We start from the raw sequence: 21,753 nt of genomic DNA, 5'->3' as shown, positions 1-21,753 counted from the left end.
TTGTGTAGAGCGCATGCCTTTCGCTGCACGCCCAATGTTCCGTTTTTTTTTGTTTTAGTTTTTACCTAGCCGGTTGTGTTCTTTTGTTCACAACATTGCCTGACTGGAGTCGGTAAGTGGCTCGTTTCCTGTACTTCCTGGTTGTACCTGGATGGCTAGGGGTTGGTCATTCAGCATCCGGGAACAGGTATGTATGTTTTATTAGTACATTTTTATTGTTCCCCGTGGTATGTGCATGTTCAATCTGTTTTATTTCAATTAGGAACTATAGGTTGGAGTGGGTGCTGTGGATGGGTGCATGAACGCTGCTGCTTTGCTTTTTGCTTTGCTTTTTGTTTTGCTTTTTGCTTGTTGCTTTGCTTCCTGCCTTGCTTCTTGCTTGCCTTTTTGCTTTCTTTCTTTTTTTATTTTGCTTTCTTTTTTTTGTTTTGCTTTGCCTGTTTTGCGTTGCCTGAATGCTGCTTCGCATGACTGCTGCTTTTGCCTAAATGATTTATTTTTGTTTATTTTGTTTGCTTTACTGTTACTGGATAAATATACACTATATACTTGCTTCACTGTTGTGTTGCATGATTGCTGCTTCATTGATGGGCTGCTTGGCTATTTTACGGCGGTGTATGCATTTTGTTGAGTTTATTTTTAAATTATAAATTGTCTCTTTTTGGTTTTTCTCTTCTCTGTTTTTAACTACATGTTTCAATTTTGTAGAGTTGTGAGTTGAAGGTGGTGGCAGTGTGATGCGTTGGGGTCTGTTTCCCCTCTTCGTGTGCGTGTTGGTCACTCCTCTGTGTCGATTGTCACAGTGAATTGTGTGTGGGTGTGATTCACGTGTGTTTGGGGTGATTCTGGCCTGGATTTTCATCCCTTCTTTGTCGTTTATAGTCTGCCATCCACTGGTAAGCTCCAGCTCTAGCTTGATAGTACATTTTAACGTTCGCTTTCTTAGCTTTGCATATCCCTGATGTTGCTAAATTAAAACTAGTTTTATTATTGTTGTACCTACTGTTGAACTGTGGAATTGTATATGATTGTGAGAAAATAAACATTTATGTACGAAAACCACGCTCTTTGCATTTTCAGTGAACGTACCTGGGTGCCTTAGTTAATTAAATAATTAGGGTTGTTTATTTCCTTGGGTGCAATTCCCAAGGTGGCGTAATTGGCTACAGTAATTAACAGTAGGGGAGCGGCGGAAGGTGAGATAGCGCCCCCTAGCGCTCGCCACATAAAGTAATAGCCCCTTGTTAAATCATGAATGAACTGTGATTAACCACATGTTTTAAAAAGCTGATTTAAATTTCACTTCCAGGCCTGATTACTGCCAGACCTGTTGAATCAAAAAGAAATTCAAGAAATTCAAGATGAGATGAAAAACAAGGGAATTGGCATTTATCAGTCTGGAAAGTGTTACAAAGCCATTTCTAAAGTTTTAGCATTTATTTTGAACAATACAATATGCTTCCTCCTACCACAACTTACTAGAAAATAAGTCAAAATCCACATTAACTTACCATAAAATACTGAGTGCTCTGAGCATGATCCAGTTAAAAGTGAAGAATCCAGAAAGAATAAACCAACTGCTGGGTCAAAATAACACAACCAGGTGTTTGGGTTTTTTCCCCCCAATGAAAATGATCCTGAATTAGACAGAAACAGAAGACATTTAAAGACTGTCATTAAACATAGTCTAATCGCTCCTTCTGACAACTACAAAATATTATAAAATATACCAACAGACCTTTCACATTTAACTTTAGTGCAGATTATTTAGTAATATACTTGAAATTACATAAAATTACATTTATTGAATTTAGGATTTTATTTATGTGCCAACGAAACTCACTTTTCTCACACATTATAGCTGACCATTGGCACAGAATATAAAAACGTGAACTCCCCACACCCCTATATCAAAGTGTGATTTGGGGAAAGTGAATGAACATAGAAATGATCTTGCTCCTACCACAACTTCAACATTTAAAATTTAGTTAAAAATTCATATTAACTTACCATAAAATACTGCCAGCTTTAATTGGCGTGAACCTCGCTTCAGAAGTGAAGAATCCAGAAAGTTCATCATCCCGTTCCTCATTTCCAAGAAGAACGAACTTGACCTGGAACGTGAACAAAAGTGCACACTCGAGTATAATGCAAAAGGAACGCAGAGTTCAGGATGCATCACACAGCCGTGATATATTATGCCATAACTGTTGTATACCAAAGATTGGCAGTTAGAAATACCCATAATAAAAAACATCCTCTGTTTTAACCACCACAGAGACATCACAGAGAATGTGGTAGTTTTCAGGAGTTTTTTTCTGAGGTGAGGAAGCGTTGGATGGGGTACATGAGCACAGAGCACCTGAGTATTGCCTGGGGCTCAAATCATCTCCGAAAACGCCAGGGCAATTTTTTAAATAGATGCTTTCTTTAATAATCGGTGGAGGTTTTGAGCTGTACACACATACATTCTTAGCTAAACAACTTTTAAAACTACACATTGTAACACAATAACATTAATATTTTAAACATTTTGCTGGCCGCCATTTGAGAAACCAGAAAATAAAGAATAAACCAGTTGTTGGGTCAAAATAACTCAACCAGATGTTCATTTGTAAATAACCCACTACATCTCATTTGACTCAGCATTATTCAACCCAACAATGTGTTTAAAGTACCTGAAATAATCCAGAATTTTGACCATGTGTTAATATAATAATAATAAAATAAAAATAATAAAATGTATTAAAATATGAATGTTCCATATTTTTTTTTATAATGTTGCAAAGAATTGTTGGACATTAAAATAAATAAACAAAATAAGACCCCAGTTCCTTTTTATGTGTCATAGATTAAGGGGTGTGCAATACAGGTGGGCTGTGTTTCTCCCACCTGTTATCATCATGAAGCAAAACTTTACTTGGCCTTGAACAGGTTAATAAATATCTTTAAGATAACGGACATCGTCCCATTCACTGGTCAACAGACATGTAACAGCACATAAGAAAATGTAGTTTGTATTCATAACTTTAAAGGTCTCTTTTAGACAAATAAACTGGTCAGGCTATCTGTAATGAGCGCAGCACATTGGAAAATGTGTGTCAGTAAGTTTTTTTAGAAGGTCGTCCATGTTAGCTTTCATAGTTTCACACTGACTCATCGTACATCACAGATGGAGAAACACACTCAGGATACACCTGCTGGTCCCCACACTGACATTTCAGCTTCATGTAAATGATGAACTTTTCTCTCAACTTCTCTAGAGTCTGTGTTCAGTATGTAGTGCACCACTGTCAGCTGTGGTGTGTGTTGTTGAGCGTCTCCTCCCTCTGCCCCTCCTCCTGTCTCTCTTATAGCACGTCCCTGCAGTCTCTCCTTTATCTGCTCCTCACGCTGCTCATCTCTTCACTCAGCACGAGAGTCCCATCACACACAGACACCATGCTGCCAGCGCTCTGCTCTCTCTTCACTGCTCTCTCATGTAAGATTTCACAACTCTGGAGCTCATCAGCATTTGGGCTCCATCTAATGTGAGCATGAAGTGATGTAACATGTGTGCTGTTTTTATTCCAGGTGTCAGTGGTGTGACTGTGGTGACGCAGAAGCCTCCTGTTCTCACACTGACTCAAGGACAGACGGCCACCATGGGCTGTAACCTGGGGATTGTTAGTGCTGCATGGTGGTATAAACAGGTTCCTGGAGGAGTTCCTCAGTATGTGTTAAGTCACCATCAGTCCTGGAGCGCTCCTAAATATGGATCTGGCTTTTCATCTCCTAAATTTACATCAACATGTTCATCTGCATCAGACTGTAATGTGGTAATCAGTAATGTGGAGGTTGGAGACTCAGCAGTGTATTACTGTAACACGTGGGACGGCTCTGTTACTGAGTACGTATCACAGTGATGTACACCATGACAAAAACCTCCTCACTGCTCACACTCACTTCTGCTTTCACACAACATGAGAAACAACAAAAACCTAAATCTGGTATAATTTAAACTGAAGTGGAAACTTATTTGATGTTTACACAGTAGAAGATCGCAGAAACATAAAAAAGTTCTTTGTCTTTACTGATCAGATGATATACATTTTAGAGCGTTTTACATTATTTCATTTCCTTTGGGTTTAGTGATGCTGCCTGACAGATCCCATCTATGGCCATAAACTGACAGAAAGAAAATCCAGAGATGTTTGAAGAGACTTAGACAACACCAGGACTCCTGGCCACACTGGAAAAGCAAGAACCATTTGAACACTGTCTAGTTTTTGAAATGAACCATTTTAAATTACAAATCTACCAGCGATGTGGATAACCAAACATACCCCTCACACACACGCTTTACCCTAATGCCATGTGGAAAAAGGTACCAAAACCTTCCTGCCACACAACCAAGCTACTTTCTGCAAGCCATCAGATTCTACAATAATAAACATCTGGACTGACACGTCTGACATCTGTAAGTCATGCTTGACTACGCCCGGCTGCCACATCACACATGGATGAATAATTATCCCACTCATGTTACTCATTGTACTTGAGCAATTCCTGGGGAGTCAGTACACCAGAGACATGATTGGACTGCCTGCTTCACGTCTGAAAAGTTGGCCTCCCGGGAACTCCTTTAACGGCCCAAACATGGGAAATGGCTTGGAATAAGGTGCAAGGACTGTGACAATAACTCCCAGCCGAGTTCCTGTAATGTGCAATGGTGAATGATTGTATGTACAGTTCCCACAGACAGATCCATCTCTTCTGCAAGTTGGTGACAAGTTATCTGTAAATGTGAATTACTTCTACACCTTAGTCAAATTTGGAGTAAGATATCTATGTAATACTGTATAATCATTATATTTATTTAAGCTTCACCTGCTCCTGATTCTGACACCGGTTTCAAGATATAGAGGACTGAGTCCTGTTATTTGGACTGTGGCTTTGACTGGACCTTCACTCTAACTCCTGCTGAAATCAGTCTTTCTTTGCAATCTCTGATTGGACAGAACTGATGTTTAGGTTTTAAGGCTGTCAACCAAGGAGACGCAACGGAACATGATTAGGAACAACATCTTTTTCAGTGTTAGTTTAATTAGAATAAGTTAATTACAGTGCGGTGGAAAGGTATTTAAAAGGTATTTCTGATTTGTTCTTTTTTTCATATTTGTTACACTTTAAGATTGAGATCATTGGACGAATTTTAACCCATTTAGCAATTTAAACCTGGCTAACAAAAATACCTTGCATAATTATAAATTGCAGTTTTTTAAATAATGATTTTAATTTGTAAGGGAAAAAAGCTGTTTAAACCTACACTGAAAAAAATGATTTTTTGGTGTGGTAAAATTTATTAAATTAACCATCATAATTTTTACATTGTAAAAATACATTTCGAGGAGAACTAGAATTTTCTAAGTAAAAGTTTAAATACCTACACATTTAATTCGTGTAATAAATTAACTAAGTGGAAAGAGTTAAATATTATTATGTATTTACTTGTAACATTTACATGTTTTATAGTCACTGCACATAAACCTAATAATATTAAGTAAATTTTACTTTTTAAGTTTAGTTTAAATTTCAAATTAAACCGCGCATGCGTGTTTGGAGACGCTGCACCCGCGCTGTGGATCAGTCGGTTGGGGATCATCACGGAGGTACAGCACGGCGTGGCTGGAGCTGAAGTTTGGCGTGTTCGAGGTAAGTTTACCTTTCTGTTTTGGATGTAATTCTCACTTTCATGACCCCCAATTAATGTTCATCTCAATCTCAGGACGTACAATTAGCAATATTTCAGTTTTTAATAGTGTGGAGATTCACAAAACACCGTTTTTCGTGTAAAAACCTGAACCTACGGAGCCCCACAGGAGTCCTGTGGTAAAAATAAAAATAAATAAATAAATAAAATAATAACGAACCGAGCGCGTGGTTTAATAGAACGAGATGCGTGTTTCTTACCCCCACCTCTCGTGAAAACGGCGTGTTCAGAGAAAGGTCCGCCAGTGAGATGTCCTTTCTGAACAAACTGAGTCAGGTGTGTTAAAGCATTAAATGGTAAAAGAGCATTAGCGATAAACGTTTTTTTTTTTTTTTTGAATCCGAATTTTATTAATAAGTTACAAGTTAAATTTCAACTGTAATGAACCCGTACATATGTTCATACAGTATTGACAGAAGCTCTAATTTGTCCAAATCACATTGCAGACAAGAAAAAGAAGTAGAGTCATCCTGTGACTTTGCATGCTTCATCTTTCCACACATGATTCTTGCTTCTCACTTTTTCCTTAATCCCTCACTATTCTATCTTGTATTTTTCTAACAATGTCAGAAACGTTGTGTTAGTAGCACTGCTTGACATGCTTGATGCCTTTCTCTTTTGTAATTTTCTTTGGATAAAGGCAAACTTACAAAAGATGAAGAAATGGCTAAATGTAGTTGTACTAATAAAAGATTATGTAATGATACAATGTAAATATTTTCACAGAAACAAAGCGTAGAGCTGAGACGTAAATCTGAAGAGGATCTCTGATGATTGCCTGGTAAAGCATTGTTTTCTTATTAATTATACAATTTAAAATGTTAAATTTACTATAAGATAAAGTTAGATGAAGGGGTGGACATTTCCTGCTTAGTGATGACCATCTACAGTTTATCTAGATCAAACAGTAGAGCATGGTGCTACCAAGGTCATGGGTTTGATTCCCAGGAAAAGCAAGTAATTGTAAATTACAAGTTATAAATAAAAACTTGTACCTTGAATATAGTGTTTGTTGCATTGGACAGAAGCATATACCAAATGCAAATGAATACATAAATCTGAGTAATGATTTGAAGAATTTTCATGTTTGGACTAACCCTTTAAATACAAACTCAGCATTCATCATAGGATTTCCTGACACTGTAAAGGTGCAGAGTAATCTATGGAGTGTAGCCATCTCATGCCATGTTTTAGAATGTTTTACTGATGCAAGATTATTGCTAAAGCAATTTAACCCAAGTTTAACAATCTGAAGTATATGAAGTGATGGTCATTTTTTATAATCAATCATTTTTATTATTATTTTTTCTCTGTGATAATGAAGTCATCACAGGTGATTGAAGCAATTCAGATTTTTTTTGTTTCTTAAAATATTTTTTTTTTTTAATTTACTTGTAAATTTTATGCAGGAGGACAGACGAAGTGATGCCAGTTTGCACATTCTTAAAATCCTTGTTGTCCGTGCTGTTGAAGGGGAGGAACCGGTTGGTGTATCCATAATATTTGAAGGAAAGGAAATTTTGCAAGAATGTGGCAATACTGCAAATGCATGTGCACTGCTTATGGGAATAATTTATGCCATAAACCTTGCAGACCCCCGAGCACTGCGCTACACATTTGAGCTATTTCAGAAAGTTCTTTTAGAACTTGGTGGGATTAAGCTATCACCAAAAGTGCAAGCTTTAAAGATAGTTATCATCTTAAAACATTTGATATGGCTTGACTACTTGTCTGAACATGTTCAGTGTTTACATGTTCAGCTTAAAATGTTTTAATGCGTTAAGTTTCAATGGCATACTTTTAAGTGCACTAGTCCAGAGTGCTGATTTGAATGTTGCAACTTCACTGCTACAGAGGGCTATTAAGTTTTAAAGTTTATTCTACAGTTTGTTTAATGTATTTTCTGCTGTATTTTATTTCTAAATGAATGCTGTATTTTATTAATTAATTTATTTATTATTATTATTTTACACAATTTTGTTTAAAACAAGTATTTCAGGCCCTGGTGCTGTGCAGATGTTCCTATGGATGCAAAATTTATCTGAATGCACATTTATTAAAAAGACAACCTGTATCTAGGCTGTGAATGTCAAAAATATTTGGTAATGTTGGTGAATAAACTGTTTAATTATATTTTAGTTGTGTGATTTATGAAAGATATAGATGAAACAATTACTTAAGTTTCTTTGCAAAACATAAATTAGCAATGTGTACATTATTATAGGGAGTAATATAAATTAATAAACCCAAGTAAGGGAAAATCTCATAAAACAAAATGATAGTAAGATTTACTTAATAATTTCATAAAATCAAGGTTCCTGCTGATACAACAATAAATTAACTTTACTAGATTATTTTAAATAAATCTAACTTGTGCATTAAATATAATTATGTAACTTTTACTTAATTTTTTTGATTGTTAATTTAATTGTTAATTTAATTGTTAAGTAGATTTTACCTGACAATTACGGGTGAGTTTTACTTAATATTGGAGCAATAAAATTTACTTAAAATTTATGTGTGCAAATTGTTACGAGGATTTTATTAAGTAAATCTTACAAGTTATTTTTTTCAGTGTACCTTACCCTATGTGATAAAGTAATAGCCCCTTATTAAATCATGAATGAACTGTGATTAACCACATGTTTTGAAAAGCTGATTTAAATTTCACTTCCAGGCCTGATTACTGCCAGACCTGTTGAATCAAGAAATCAACTGAAGCATCAGGCGTGATCTAAAGAAATTCAAGATGAGATGAAAAACAAGGGAATTGGCATTTATCAGTCTGGAAAGTGTTACAAAGCCATTTTCAAAGTTTTAGGACTCCAGTGAACCAAGGAGAGAGCCATTATCCACACATGGCGAACACTTGGAACAGTGGTGAACCTTCCCAGGAGTGGTCAGCCTAACAAAATTACTCCAGGAGCACAATGACAACTCCTTCAGGAAATTATAAAGGGACCCATAACAACATGTAAAGATTTGTAGGTCTCACGAAAACTTAAAGGTGAGTGTTTATGATTCGACAATAAGAAAGAGACTGGCGAAATGGCATCCAGGGAGAGTTCCAAGGTGGCAGCTACTGATGACCAAAAAGAACACAAAGGCTTGTCTTACATTTGCCAAAACATATTTTAAATATTCTGTGGATTCATGAAACAGAAGTTGACCATTTTGGAGTCATCGTATTAAATCTGGTGTAAAACTAACACCGCATTTCTAAAAAAATAAAAAAATCATCCAGCTTTAGGGCCTGGATGAATTGCCATAATGTATGGAACCATGAATTCTGTGCTCTAAAGGAGAATGTCTGGCCATCAGTTTGTGACCTCAAGCTCAAACAGCAGCACAATAATCTGAAACACACCAGCAAGTCTATATCTGACTGGCTCAAAAAAACATAAATTAATATTTTGGAATGGGCAAAATTTGTTTTCAAAAAAGTCCCAACATGTACACAACATGTACAGTACTAACCCTAACCCTAACCCTAGCCTAGCCTCTGAGTGTCCCCTAGCCTCTGAGTGTCCCCTAGCCTAGCCTCTGAGTGTCCCCTAGCCTAGCCTCTGAGTGTCCCCTAGCCTAGCCTCTGAGTGTCCAGTTTCAGCTCCACGCATAGTTGGTGTGTCCTGTTATGTGTTTGTCCTCCTCCTGCCGGTGTCTCGCCACAGGAAATGTAATTTGTCCCTCTGCCTGTGTCTCGCCACAGGGCGTGTTATGTCTCCCTCTGCCTGTGTCTCGTCACAGGGCGTGTGTTTGTCCCCCAGTCTGTGTCTTGCCAGAGAGCCCCTGTTAGCACAGAGTTAAGTATTGTTTGAGTTTGTTTTGTTCCTTTGTTTGTGTCTTTATTTGTACTTTGTGTTTAATGTTCATTAAAGACTCTTTTTTTTGATTACACACCCCTCTGCCTCTGTGCCTGTCCTCACTGCCCACGGCGATCAACACCTGCCTTAACACCCCGTTCGTGACAGACCCCAGTTCCTTTTTATGTGTCATAGATTAAGGGGTGTGCAATACAGGTGGGCTGTGTTTCTCCCACCTGTTATCATCATGAAGCAAAATTTACTTGGCCTTGAACAGGTTAATAAATATCTTTAAGATAACGGACATCGTCACATTCACTGGTCAACAGACATGTAACAGCACATAAGAAAATGTAGTTTGTATTAATAACTTTAAAGGTCTCTTTTAGACAAATAAACTGGTCAGGCTATCTGTAATGAGCGCAGCGTATTGGAAAAGGTGTGTCAGTAAGTTTATCAGAAGGTCGTCCATGTTAGCTTTCATAGTTTCACACTGACTCATCGTACATCACAGATGGAGAAACACACTCAGGATACACCTGCTGGTCCTCACACTGACATTTCAGCTTCATGTAAATGATGAAGTTTTCTCTCAACTTCTCTAGAGTCTGTGTTCAGTATGTAGTGCACCACTGTCAGTTGTGGTGTGTGTTGTTGAGCGTCTCCTCCCTCTGCCCCTCCTCCTGTCTCTCTTATAGCACGTCCCTGCAGTCTCTCCTTTATCTGCTCCTCACGCTGCTCATCTCTTCACTCAGCACGAGAGTCCCATCACACACAGACACCATGCTGCCAGCGCTCTGCTCTCTCTTCACTGCTCTCTCATGTAAGATTTCACAACTCTGGAGCTCATCAGCATTTGGGCTCCATGTAATGTGAGCATGAAGTGATGTAACATGTGTGCTGTTTTTATTCCAGGTGTCAGTGGTGTGACTGTGGTGACGCAGAAGCCTCCTGTTCTCACACTGACTTAGGGACAGACGGCCACCATGGACTGTAACCTGGGGACTGTTACTGATCAAAGTGCACGCTGGTACAAACAGGTTCCTGGAGGAGTTCCTCAGCATGTGATAAGACATTATCATGAATGGAGCTCTCCTCTATATGGATCTGGTTTCTCATCTCCTAAATTCACATCAACACACTCCTCTAAATCAGATTATAAACTGATTATCAGTAATGTGGAGGTGGGAGACTCAGCAGTGTATTACTGTCACACATGGGACGACTCTGCTAAAGAGCATGTATCACAGTGATGTACACCATGACAAAAACCTTCTTACTGCTCACACTCACTTCTGCTTTCACACAACACTAGAAATAACAAAAACCTGACTCTCATACTGTAGTGGAAACTCAATGATGTTCACTGAAGACATAATTTTCCAACGTAAAAGATCACAGATACAGTGTGACATTTTATTCCACATTAATTTGAAGGGATAAAATTTTTGCGTGTTTATCTTTATTAGTTAATGGTTATAAATATGAACTAGAGAAAAAAATTATTTTAACACAGACTCTTAAGTCTGTGTTAAAAACTAATGTGTGTTTTTACGGTGTGGCAATAATGTGGAACTGGACTGTACAGAACAATGTGATCAGGAATCCGAGTCAGAGAAAATACTGTAAATTTTACTTACTAGAGCCTGATATCATTTCATTGTGAAATACAAAAACATTTCCGCAGATCAGAGTAATCTGGTCTGTTCAATTCCCAGCTATCTAGGAATTAAAACATATACAGCAGTGTCAAAGTGTGTGTCTATTGTATAATTTGAGGCAATCACCTAAAGTTAGAATATACAGTAGCAGTGCTTGTTTCTGCAGATCATAAAGAAAATGTACTGAAACTATAGACATAACATTTGATTTAATGTTTATACTCAAAATACGGAGAAAAGTGCTGATGCTACATCATAACATCCATGAATTTAATTACATTTTCATTTTAATATTAACACTGTACATTTCACATTAAAAGTGGAACTCATTACTCATTCATTTCTTTAGCTTTCTTCATTCCAGTTGCTCTAAAGGTGATGCAGAAATAAAATGTAACCCTGCAAAACTGTAAAACCTTTCTCCTGAAATAAAAACACTGACAGAACACTTGGATCGACACTCACTGAATATCCCAGCGAAGGCAGGAGCTAGCAGCTAATCCAGAGTCAGAGAGGGTGGCTTACATGGTCAGTGTAAAACAACAGGTAGCTTCAGTATAGAAGAAACAGGGAAATCAGGACAGATCAGCGTTCTCAGAGGCGAGGGGGAAAGCACAGAAGGAATGAGGGAACTCGGTTTTACCATCTCACAGGGAAGACATGCTCCACAGCTCCCTTTTATATTGGAGCTTAGACAAAATGGCTCACACAGGAAGTGCTCCAAACAAGATGGACACTGAGCCGGAAACGCAAATCATGACACCCTCCAACACATCAACTCCATCCTGAGTCCTGTCACTACCTCATTGTTCTTCTGAATAAACTAACGTGAGCACTTACAGAACTGTGAGAAAGAAATTGAGAACCTACTATAGAATTTACTTTAAAGTAATGTTCTTAGGCGGCACGGTGGTGTAGTGGTTCGCATTGTTGCCTTGCACCTCCTGGGTTCGGGTTTGATTTCACGGCCGGGCGTAATTTCCATCTCTGTGTGCATGGAGTTTGCATGTTCTCCCCGTGCTTGATAGGTTTTCTCCAGGTACTCCGGTTTCCTCCCACAGTCCAAAGACCTGCAGATTAGGCTACTTGGTGTTCCTAAATTGCCTTTAGTGTGTGAATAAGTGTGTGTGTGTGTGTGTGTGTGTGTGTGTGCAATGGATTGGCACCCTGTCCAAGGTGTACCCTCTCCTCCACTTTCTCTTTTAGCCATTGCTTCGCATTGCAATCGTTCCAAGCTCGGGAACGAATCCCTGGACCGATTGCAGAGGTCGTCTCAGGAACGATTCACAAGCACGGATGAGGGTACATGTGTAAGCACTCATGCTCAAACGAGAAAGAGACGTAATTACAAAAACAGAGCGCAATGCCATACTAAAGTGAGAGACAGATAAATAATAGGATGAAAACTATCCCGTGTGATTGAGTCGGAATCCCTCTGTCCCACGACATCATCTTCTTTCAACATCCGAACCATACGACGTGGAGCCTGGTCCAGCAGAGAGCCCGCGAGCAAGCGGTAAGTTAATATTAAATACTAACGTCATTAACACTCTTGAAGAGAGTCTCATGTTATCACGGCATCTCCTGGTAATTGTCTGTGGATCTTGTGATGATCCTTCACATTAGCTCACAACAAAGTAAACTTTGAATGCTCCTCATGACTACTTACTTTAAAGTCCCAGAGCATTTCCCTGTTTAAAAGAGAAGAATGTGATGAACTCAAGTGTTGTGCGTATGTAGTTATTAGAGTTACAGGTACCTGTGATTGCTTTGTGATTGCTGTGACAAAGTGTGAATGATGGAAAAAGGTAATTTGTACCAGCTGTTATGGTTGCAACCTTCAGCAAATTTTGTGCTTTTTTACTTTAATGCTGGCAGGCACTGGAGAAAACACTGGAGAAACATCTAACAGTAGCACAGGACCAGCAGAAGAACGAGACAAAGTGGACAAAAACAAGAACAAGAGACTCATGGTGCCTGGATGAAATCTCAAATTTAGACGAAGGAACCCTGACTACAGATATACAGAGGAAGGAATGTCAAGAGGTTGAATAGGATGTTCATGCAGATGATGGACCTACTGTTTAAAGTCATGGTGCCATTGTTTTTATTTCAGTAACACACCTTCTTGCTATGCAAGTACAAGTACAGTAAATATAGGAAAACGCAGCCATTTGGCAGCCATTCCTGGTCTCTCCAGGTCACAGGGACATGCTGCCATCACACACCTGACCTCTCGTGAACCCAGATGGCTCCTAGGGAGAAGAGAAGTACATGATTTGATATTTATTATATGTATCTGTGCTATTTGTTAAACTTTATTATAGCAAGCATTATATTTATTTGTAGCATTTCTTGTATTTCACTGTACTTAACTGTATTTTTTAAATTTATTTATTCATTGTATGATTAACCCACGGTGTACATAAACACTATATTTTGCGATAAAAAAGTAAATACTTGCAATAAATAAAAAACGCTTATGTGCTATGACCAAAGAAATTGAATGTTTAATGAGCACTTCTTTTCAATGTCATTGTGGAAATCAGAAGAGAATGTAGACAGCACCTGGTTCCTCACCTTACAGAGTCGAGTTGTAAAGTCATTCCTCAGTGCCTCGTGTCTGCCAGGCATGTGCACGCAAACCTGCGGGAGGGGGAGAGATCGTGCTCGGGAACAGAACGAAACAAAAAAGTCTGGAACAATCAAGGAGACACATATGATAATTATAAAGCTTCACATGCCTTTTTAATTATTGACATGATAGTTAAATTATAATCAGTGAATTAAGCAAATTTACTTTTGCCTAAACTATATTCAGAGTCAGAATAAACACTGCTGTTTGCACACATTAAAAAATATTAACTAAACTGTTGTCTACAGTTTATTCAGTTTTGTTTAGCTAGCTGTCAGAGGTGGGTAGAGTAGACAAAAATTGTACTTAAGTAAGAGGAGCTGTGCATCAGGATAATATTACTTAAGTGGAAGTAAAAGTATGTGTGTGTGCCCTGCGATGGATTGGCACCCTGTCCAGGGTGTACCCCGCCTCGTGCCCTAAGTCTCCTGGGATAGGCTCCAGGCCCCCCGCGACCCTGAATACAGGATAAAGTGGTATAGAAGATGAGTGAGGAAGTGAGTGAGGAAGTGGTAAAAAGTAGTTATCAAAAATATTCCTTAAGTAAGAGTAATGTGTGTGTTTTTGGTGAAAAAAACTACTTAAGTACTGAGTAACTGTTTCATCTGACATTTACAAATAATAAAATAAATGAAATACATAATAAAAAATAAATAAAACGAAATCTCTTTACAAAATAGCTAATTAAGGAACACGAATTTCCCCATAAGAAATAATAAAAAATTAGATTTTTCGTTCCACAACCCCCCAAAAAAAACACTGCCTCATTGGGAAAATTAACAAAAAAACTCTCGAATGACACTCGAATGTGTGTGTGTGTGTGTGTGTGTGTGTGTGTGAATGCATGTGGAGGAGGGAAGGGTTCACTGTCCAATCATGCGCCCCCATACACACACAGTGCAGGCTGACAGAAAGAAAGAAAGAAAATTGATCTTTAAGCTCTCTAATGACACTTGCTTTTGATTTACACATGCGCAAACGTGTGTTATGATAAACAGTACATGCGCGTCAAAAGACACACACAAACAAACACAAAATAAAAGATGATTTATATGCACATACATGGTCACGGTGTTGTAGTAAACACGCGTGCACGGATGATGACTATACGAGTGAGAGATGCGCACTGAGACTAAACAGGGGAGACGATAAGAGCGTGATACATTATACTCAGTACTTGTAAATCAAGACTTGTTCATTTTTCAAGTCAAAATATAATAAAAATTATTTGTTCATCTTGTGGAACACTCACAAACCACGTTACTCACAATCTGAGGTTTCACTGTATATTCAGTTGCCTTCGAAATGCCTCCACAGATAGAAATTACATTACAGGTGTCACTTTACCATAAACTGGGTCCAACAGAACAAATGTAAAAAAAAGATATTTTTAGCCTCTAGCTTATTTGCTAATTATAGATGTTAACATTGCAACATTAAAGAAAACAGCTAAACTAACCGCAACGTTTCCTTCGCTGTCCACGGCTGAAGATATGACCACATGCAGTTATTGTTATTGTTATTGCGGCTGATTGGTCAAACGGAGTCATGTGATTATTGTTGCTACATCTGATTGGTGAAACACAGTCATGTGGTAGATCCACCCGCTGCATTTCTCTGGCAAAAATAAAGAATGGTTAATGTGTAGAATAAATGATTAGAAAAGTAACGAGTCGAGTGTAGCCGAAATGTATCAGAGTAAGAGTAGCGTTTCTTCTTCACAAATCCACATAAGTAAAAGTAAAAAGAATGGTGCAGTAAAACTACTTTTTATGGTGCAGTAAAACTAATTTTTTGGAGTAAATGTAACCGAGTAAATGTAACTCATTGCTACGCACCTCTGGTAGTTATAGATGTGCCCAATCCATCAGTTACATTCACTACATGATTCCAGCATTCACAGTGATATCTGCATGTTAGATTTGGGTGGTTTTGAGTGGTTGGTGAAACTAAATGAGGTGCAAGTAAAAAAGTAGAATTTTCCCAAAAGTTGTTGCAATACATGTTTTAAAGCAATTATACGTGTTATGGAAAACTGGTGTAAAGTTTGTTTATTTCCCCTTCTGTTATCAACATGAAGCTATACATTACTAATACCCGACCACATTAAAAAAATACCTGTTGCAGACTGTCCTTCATCCTGATCACTGGTCTGACGAAGAGATTTGATGTAACAGCACATGATGCAGTTAATGTGTACACCTGTATGTCTGATTTCGTCTTTTCTCTAACACACAAGCAATCAGGTGAGACATTTCTGTATGAGTGTAGCACGTGGTCAAGTGTGTTGCAGTAACACACTAAAGACACTGAAGTGGACATCCAGAACAACAATAATCTGTTAATCTGAGTTTACTTAGGAATGTTTTACAGAGTCAGTTTCACACTGACTCATCGTACATCACAGATGGAGAAACACACTCAGGATACACCTGCTGGTCCCCACACTGACATTTCAGCTTCATGTAAATGATGAACTTCTCTGAATTCTACAGGACACATTCTACATGTAACTGACTTAAATCATCCCTGGAAACCGTCAATGAATCAATTACTTTGTAATCAGCACACAAGAATGAAGAGTGCATTACTTTGTGAAAGGTGTGTTAATAATAACAGTGCAGTGTGTGTTCAGTATGTAGTACACCACTGTGGAGATCATCAGCTTTGGTGTGTGTTGTTGAGCGTCTCCTCCCTCTGTCCCTCCTCCTGTCTCTCTTATAGCACGTCCCTGCAGTCTCTCCTTTATCTGCTCCTCACGCTGCTCATCTCTTCACTCAGCACGAGAGTCCCATCACACACAGACACCATGCTGCCAGCGCTCTGCTCTCTCTTCACTGCTCTCTCATGTAAGATTTCACAACTCTGGAGCTCATCAGCATTTGGGCTCCATCTTATGTGAGCATGAAGTGATGTAACATGTGTGCTGTTTTTATTCCAGGTGTCAGTGGTGTGACTGTGGTGACGCAGAAGCCTCCTGTTCTCACACTGACTCAAGGACAGACGGCCACCATGGACTGTAATCTGGGGAATATTACTGATCAAAGTGTACGCTGGTACAAACAAGTTCCTGGAGGAGTTCCTCAGCATGTGATAAGACACCATCAGTCCTGGAGCTCTCCTGCCTATGGATCTGGTTTTTCATCTCCTAAATTTACATCAACATGTTCATCTGCATCAGACTGTAATGTGGTAATTAGTAATGTGGAGGTTGGAGACTCAGCAGTGTATTACTGTAACATATGGGACGACTCTGCTAAAGAGCATGTATCACAGTGATGTACACCGTGACAAAAACGTCCTCACTGCTCACACTCACTTCTGCTTTCACACAACATGAGAAACAACAAAAACCTGAATTTCATATCACTGATGTTGAAACTCACTCATCTTTACTGAAGACAAGGAATTTGTCACAGTAGAAGATCACAAATACAGCTTGACCTTTTATTTTACATTCATGAAAAGTGATGTAATTGTCTATATGATCTTTACTACCTTGCGGTTATAATCCTGAAGAACACAAAAAGAAAAGAAACACGGACTCGTAAGTCTTTGAACAAACTGATGCAGGGTATTTACAGTAATGTGGAACTGGAGGGGTCCGAACAATGTGATCAGGAATGTGAGTTAGAGATGCCATTGTAAATTCAACTTTTTATTTTACTTACCAGAGATTGTCTGGTATCATTTCATGGAGAAACAATACAAATCTGGTAATCTGGTTTGTTCGATTTCCAGCTTCTTGAACACATCCAGCAGGGTAAAAGTGTGTGTTTAATCTATTATTTGAAGCAAGATATACTGTAGCAGTGCTTATTATGGCTCATACACTTAAAAAAATGATTTGTTGGATTTACATAAAAAAGTAGTGTCAAGTGGTTCCACGCAAGGAAGTTAAGTAGTTTCTACAATTAACAATTTAGTTGTATGAACAATAGAAATTCAGGTAAAGTTGACAAAACTTTTTAAAGTAAATCCAAACAATTCAGATTTGTCACAATTACACATTAACTATATGTAAACTTAGCTTAATAATTGTTACATTTACAAACTGTTAATATGTAAGGTGAACACATGTTTTATAGATTTTATTTACTTCAAGGTTTCCACTTGTAGAGCTAATAGTTAAATAATCACAAGCATATTTCCAGAAACAAAACATGTTTATTTTATTTCTTGCAATAGACAACCAGGTCCTTGGAAACAATTAGACTACAACATAATCATTTAAATAGTAAACATTCTTTACAAGTTCTTTTAAAGTGCAACTGTCTTCAAGAAATTATAAAAATCTTACTTTGATCAAATGTCTGTTGAAATTAAACAGGATACCTCCAAATGCTGCACAACTCCCTGTCTGATATTTCAGATCCTTTGTGCCAACAATTAACACTGGACTCTATTTTTGTAAATGACCACAAACAGCTTAAATGTCACAGTTTGTTAAAAAAAAAAAAAAAATTCTATTCAACTGCCTACATTCTTCCCAAAGTCATACAATGTGCAACTGCCTTCAAATATAATAATAAATAATTTTAATTAGAAAAATAAAACAAAAGGAAATTTTGTTCAAGTCAGGGAGCACACCATAAAATGCTGCGACATTAAATTTTTTTATATTTAAAATGTTTGGAAGCTTTGGTAAAGGAAACATTAAAACTGGCCTCCATTTTTTTGTAAACAACTTGCAAACAATTTCAAGTTCACAGTTCCTAAAAACAATAAAACAAGTCTGCTTAAGATAGGCAGCATGCTCCAAAAAGTTGCAAAACTCCAAATGGCCATCAACAATGGTAACATTAAAACTGGCCCCTAATTTTTAAAACCACAGACAATTTAACCGTCACAGATCTCGGAAAAACAAAATGAAAGAAATAAAGATGTGATGATTCAATCAACAAGTTTGTTTTTGAGCACCTGTATTTTGTGTGAAAGTTTCTGTGCATCAAGTCCTAGTAACACTTTTTGAAAGAACTCAAAAGTGTACTTTAGGTCTGGTGGATAGCTGAGATTCAAGCTGTATATGACTCCCAAAAGAAGAGCACAAGCCTTGGTGACATCGGCAAGATTTTGAAGGACTTTCACTCCCTCAACAATGAGTCCAACATCTGATGGTAGGTCACAGACTTCTGCATCTTCAGGTCTGATGATGTAAATTCCAATGACTGTGTTGGCCATGTCTCTTTCTGCATTCTCAGAGTCTGCGTCCTATAAAACACAAAAACAGTAACACTGTTCAGTCATTTTAACTGCATCTTGCATCAAAAATGCAGGTTGCAAATTTAACATAGCTTAGCAGTGCATCCAGAAAAAGCAAATAATCAGAGAATTATATATCATTGTCCATTCCGTAATATTTACATCAATGAGTTGCCAAAAGAAGAAGGAAGAAAGAAGGGCAGAGCACACTAGATTTCAAAAGTTCTATAAAGCAATGATAAAGCACCACTGATGTTCCTGCAGCCGCACCAAAGTTACGTATGAACTATTCGGGTTAAGTTTTTCATTAATAGACTACTCAATTTGGTTGTTTTTGTTCTTGACCGAGTTAAATATACTTTGTGTATTTATATTTCTTGACTATATTATGTGAATTTGGCCCATATACTGTATGAGCACTTTATTGTATTGTCTAATGATTTTGGGGAATAATTTTTCACTTTAAATATGCACAAAAGATTGTCTGAGAATACTTACTGCATACTCCTTCATGAGGTTTTCATAGTCTTCATTTAGATACACAGAAAGTGCTCTGACAATGCACGCTCTCCGAGTTGAGATGGTATCATTCTGTAGACGAGTAGAGACATTAAGTAGAGGCTAATCACTATGTAAATTATACCCAAGCATCATAAATACAGATCACATACCTGGTCAATGGCAGCCATTAATTTGCTAATTTTACGTCCTGCAACTCCTCCTTTTCTTCGGTAGATGCTGGTCAGCTTGCTTGTGTAACAATCCAGTTTTGACATAAATGTTTGAATTAGTGGGATGGTGTTGATTCGAGTGAACTCAGCAGCAATCTATGGATTTAAGAGACATAAAATTATTGTAAGGACAGTTTTCTTGTTTAAAAATATATATCCTGGGTTATTCAATGACATCTGAACACAAAACAGCATTTATGCTAACTCTGCATGGACATGAATAAAGAATAATTTTACATAAGGGAATTTGTTGCACCATTTAAAACTACTAAAGAAATAAATACAGTTATATAATCATATTTTACCTCATATTCACAAAACAGAGCAGGCCATCTGCTTTGGAAGTCAACAATGAAGGGCACATCTTCAATTACTTCATGTCTTCTGTAAGCAAATGTTTTTTCCATTTTTTGTTTAATAATTTGATAGTTGTCATTTTTCTGAACCTCAGACAGCAATGCTAAACGTTCTTCTTCTAGGCTTCGTTTGTTCTCTCCAGCTGGATAATCAGGATAAAAATTGACTTCAGCCTTCCTGGGCTTTTTGACTTTCTTGGTATTTGTATTTTCACCATGTTTGTGTTTTAAAGAATTTATCTTTACTTCGGGACAACCTGCTGCTCGCAGAGTACGACGATAGTTCCCCATCTTCCACTGCAGACTGACCTTCCAGCCATAGAACCCACCAACAGAACCCCTTTCCTGAAGGCTTGGATGCTTTTTAATCAGAGCTTTTGCAACCTCTACATATTCTTCACACCTCGGGTACACTTTGTACTTCACTATTTCCGCAGCCAAGGATTTCAGAATTTCAGATTTTAGTTTAGGCTTTGAGTCTATGTTAAGTAAAGTACCAGCATTCAAGAATGCTTCATTGGCTTTCTGTAGTTCTAGCTCTACCTCATAGGGAAATGCAGGGATTGGAAAGTTAATTGGCCAGGTTTCACTCCTTAGCTTTGCAGATGAAGACATGGTCTCAGAACCTGCTGCAGAAGAATCATTTGATGGTGTTGGAGAAACTGACATGCTAGGTGTCTGAGATGAAGTTGATGAAAGAATATCAGTGTCTGCTGAAGAAACAGAACAGATATCATGTGCACTTGCTGCACATTGTGCTACCACTTTAACTGTTCCTTTGTCGTGGAGATCCACAGTTGAGGTAAGAATGAGGAAATCATCAAAGTCAGCATCAAGATACTGCAGCCTGAAATGTCCTGAGACACCACATTGCTTCTTAATCTCAGATTCAAGTTCTTCAACAGATTTGGGTATTCCAGAGGGCAGTGTCAATTTCATTGAGTCACCATCTCCTAGAACAATTTTTAACTTCGCTGGATCAGTCATTTTCTTTGTTTGATTCATCACTCTTGGGGGAAAAAAAAAAAAAAAAAAGGTTATGCAGCATGTATGTACCTTTTCGAGGTAACCGTGCGAACAGATTCAACTTTGTAATCAGAGAGAGGATAACGATCTGCCAATTTACCCAGCTCTATAAACATAACATCCCTTGGGTGTTGGTCCAATTCAAAGGATCGATAGTGTTCATTGTACCAGGAACATAACTTTTTTGCTATAAAAGCAATTCCATCTTTCAAAATACAAATCTGCACAATTTCTGCTAAATCAGGCAATCCACTAATTGTTTCATGCACAATGATCATGCCCTTTGTGTACTTTATGCCATCAGAAACTACTGTCTGAGCTAAATTAATAGCAAAAACATTCGGGTATTTCTGATTAAAGGTGTAAGCAATGTCTTCATGAAGAACATCGACAGGAACAGTTGAAATGCGAGTAACCTCTACAGGTGATTCATCACACTGGGATGACTGTATAAATTGACCAACCATGAGCTGATGTTTCCTGGCCAAAGTCTTAGTGATGTTTTTGAAGCAGTTTGTATGCCTAGCTACCTGTTTGAAAAAACTGTGCTTGGCTTCGAATCTCATTGTCCAGAAAAAAACAGGTGG

The 21,753-nt window shown here is 37.8% G+C and overlaps 2 protein-coding genes and 1 pseudogene across 2 annotated transcripts; 2 read left to right on the top strand and 1 right to left on the bottom strand.

The window, feature by feature from the left end:
* Positions 1-3,370: 3,370 nt before the first annotated feature.
* On the top strand, positions 3,371-11,615 carry LOC128512262 (immunoglobulin lambda variable 3-25-like; annotated as a pseudogene).
* Positions 11,123-17,130, top strand: LOC128511940 (uncharacterized). The gene is made up of 4 exons (XM_053484988.1): positions 11,123-11,165; positions 12,423-12,526; positions 16,487-16,700; positions 16,793-17,130. The coding sequence occupies exons 1-4, from the start codon at positions 11,123-11,125 to the stop codon at positions 17,128-17,130; spliced, it is 699 nt and encodes a 232-aa protein (XP_053340963.1).
* Positions 17,131-18,035: 905 nt separating this feature from the next.
* Positions 18,036-20,480, bottom strand: LOC128512256 (uncharacterized). Its single transcript, XM_053485449.1, has 4 exons — positions 20,090-20,480; positions 19,725-19,880; positions 19,552-19,644; positions 18,036-19,062 (listed from the first exon to the last, which is right to left on the bottom strand). Exons 1-4 carry the CDS (start codon positions 20,429-20,431, stop codon positions 18,745-18,747), a joined length of 909 nt encoding a protein of 302 aa, XP_053341424.1. The 5' UTR covers positions 20,432-20,480; the 3' UTR covers positions 18,036-18,744.
* Between the last annotated feature and the right edge of the window lie 1,273 nt (positions 20,481-21,753).

This window comes from Clarias gariepinus, chromosome 24 (assembly GCF_024256425.1).
Source record: "Clarias gariepinus isolate MV-2021 ecotype Netherlands chromosome 24, CGAR_prim_01v2, whole genome shotgun sequence".
NCBI classification, from domain to species: Eukaryota; Metazoa; Chordata; class Actinopteri; order Siluriformes; family Clariidae; genus Clarias; species Clarias gariepinus.
Note: the sequence above shows the minus strand (reverse complement) of the source record. Positions and strands in the feature narration are given on the sequence as shown.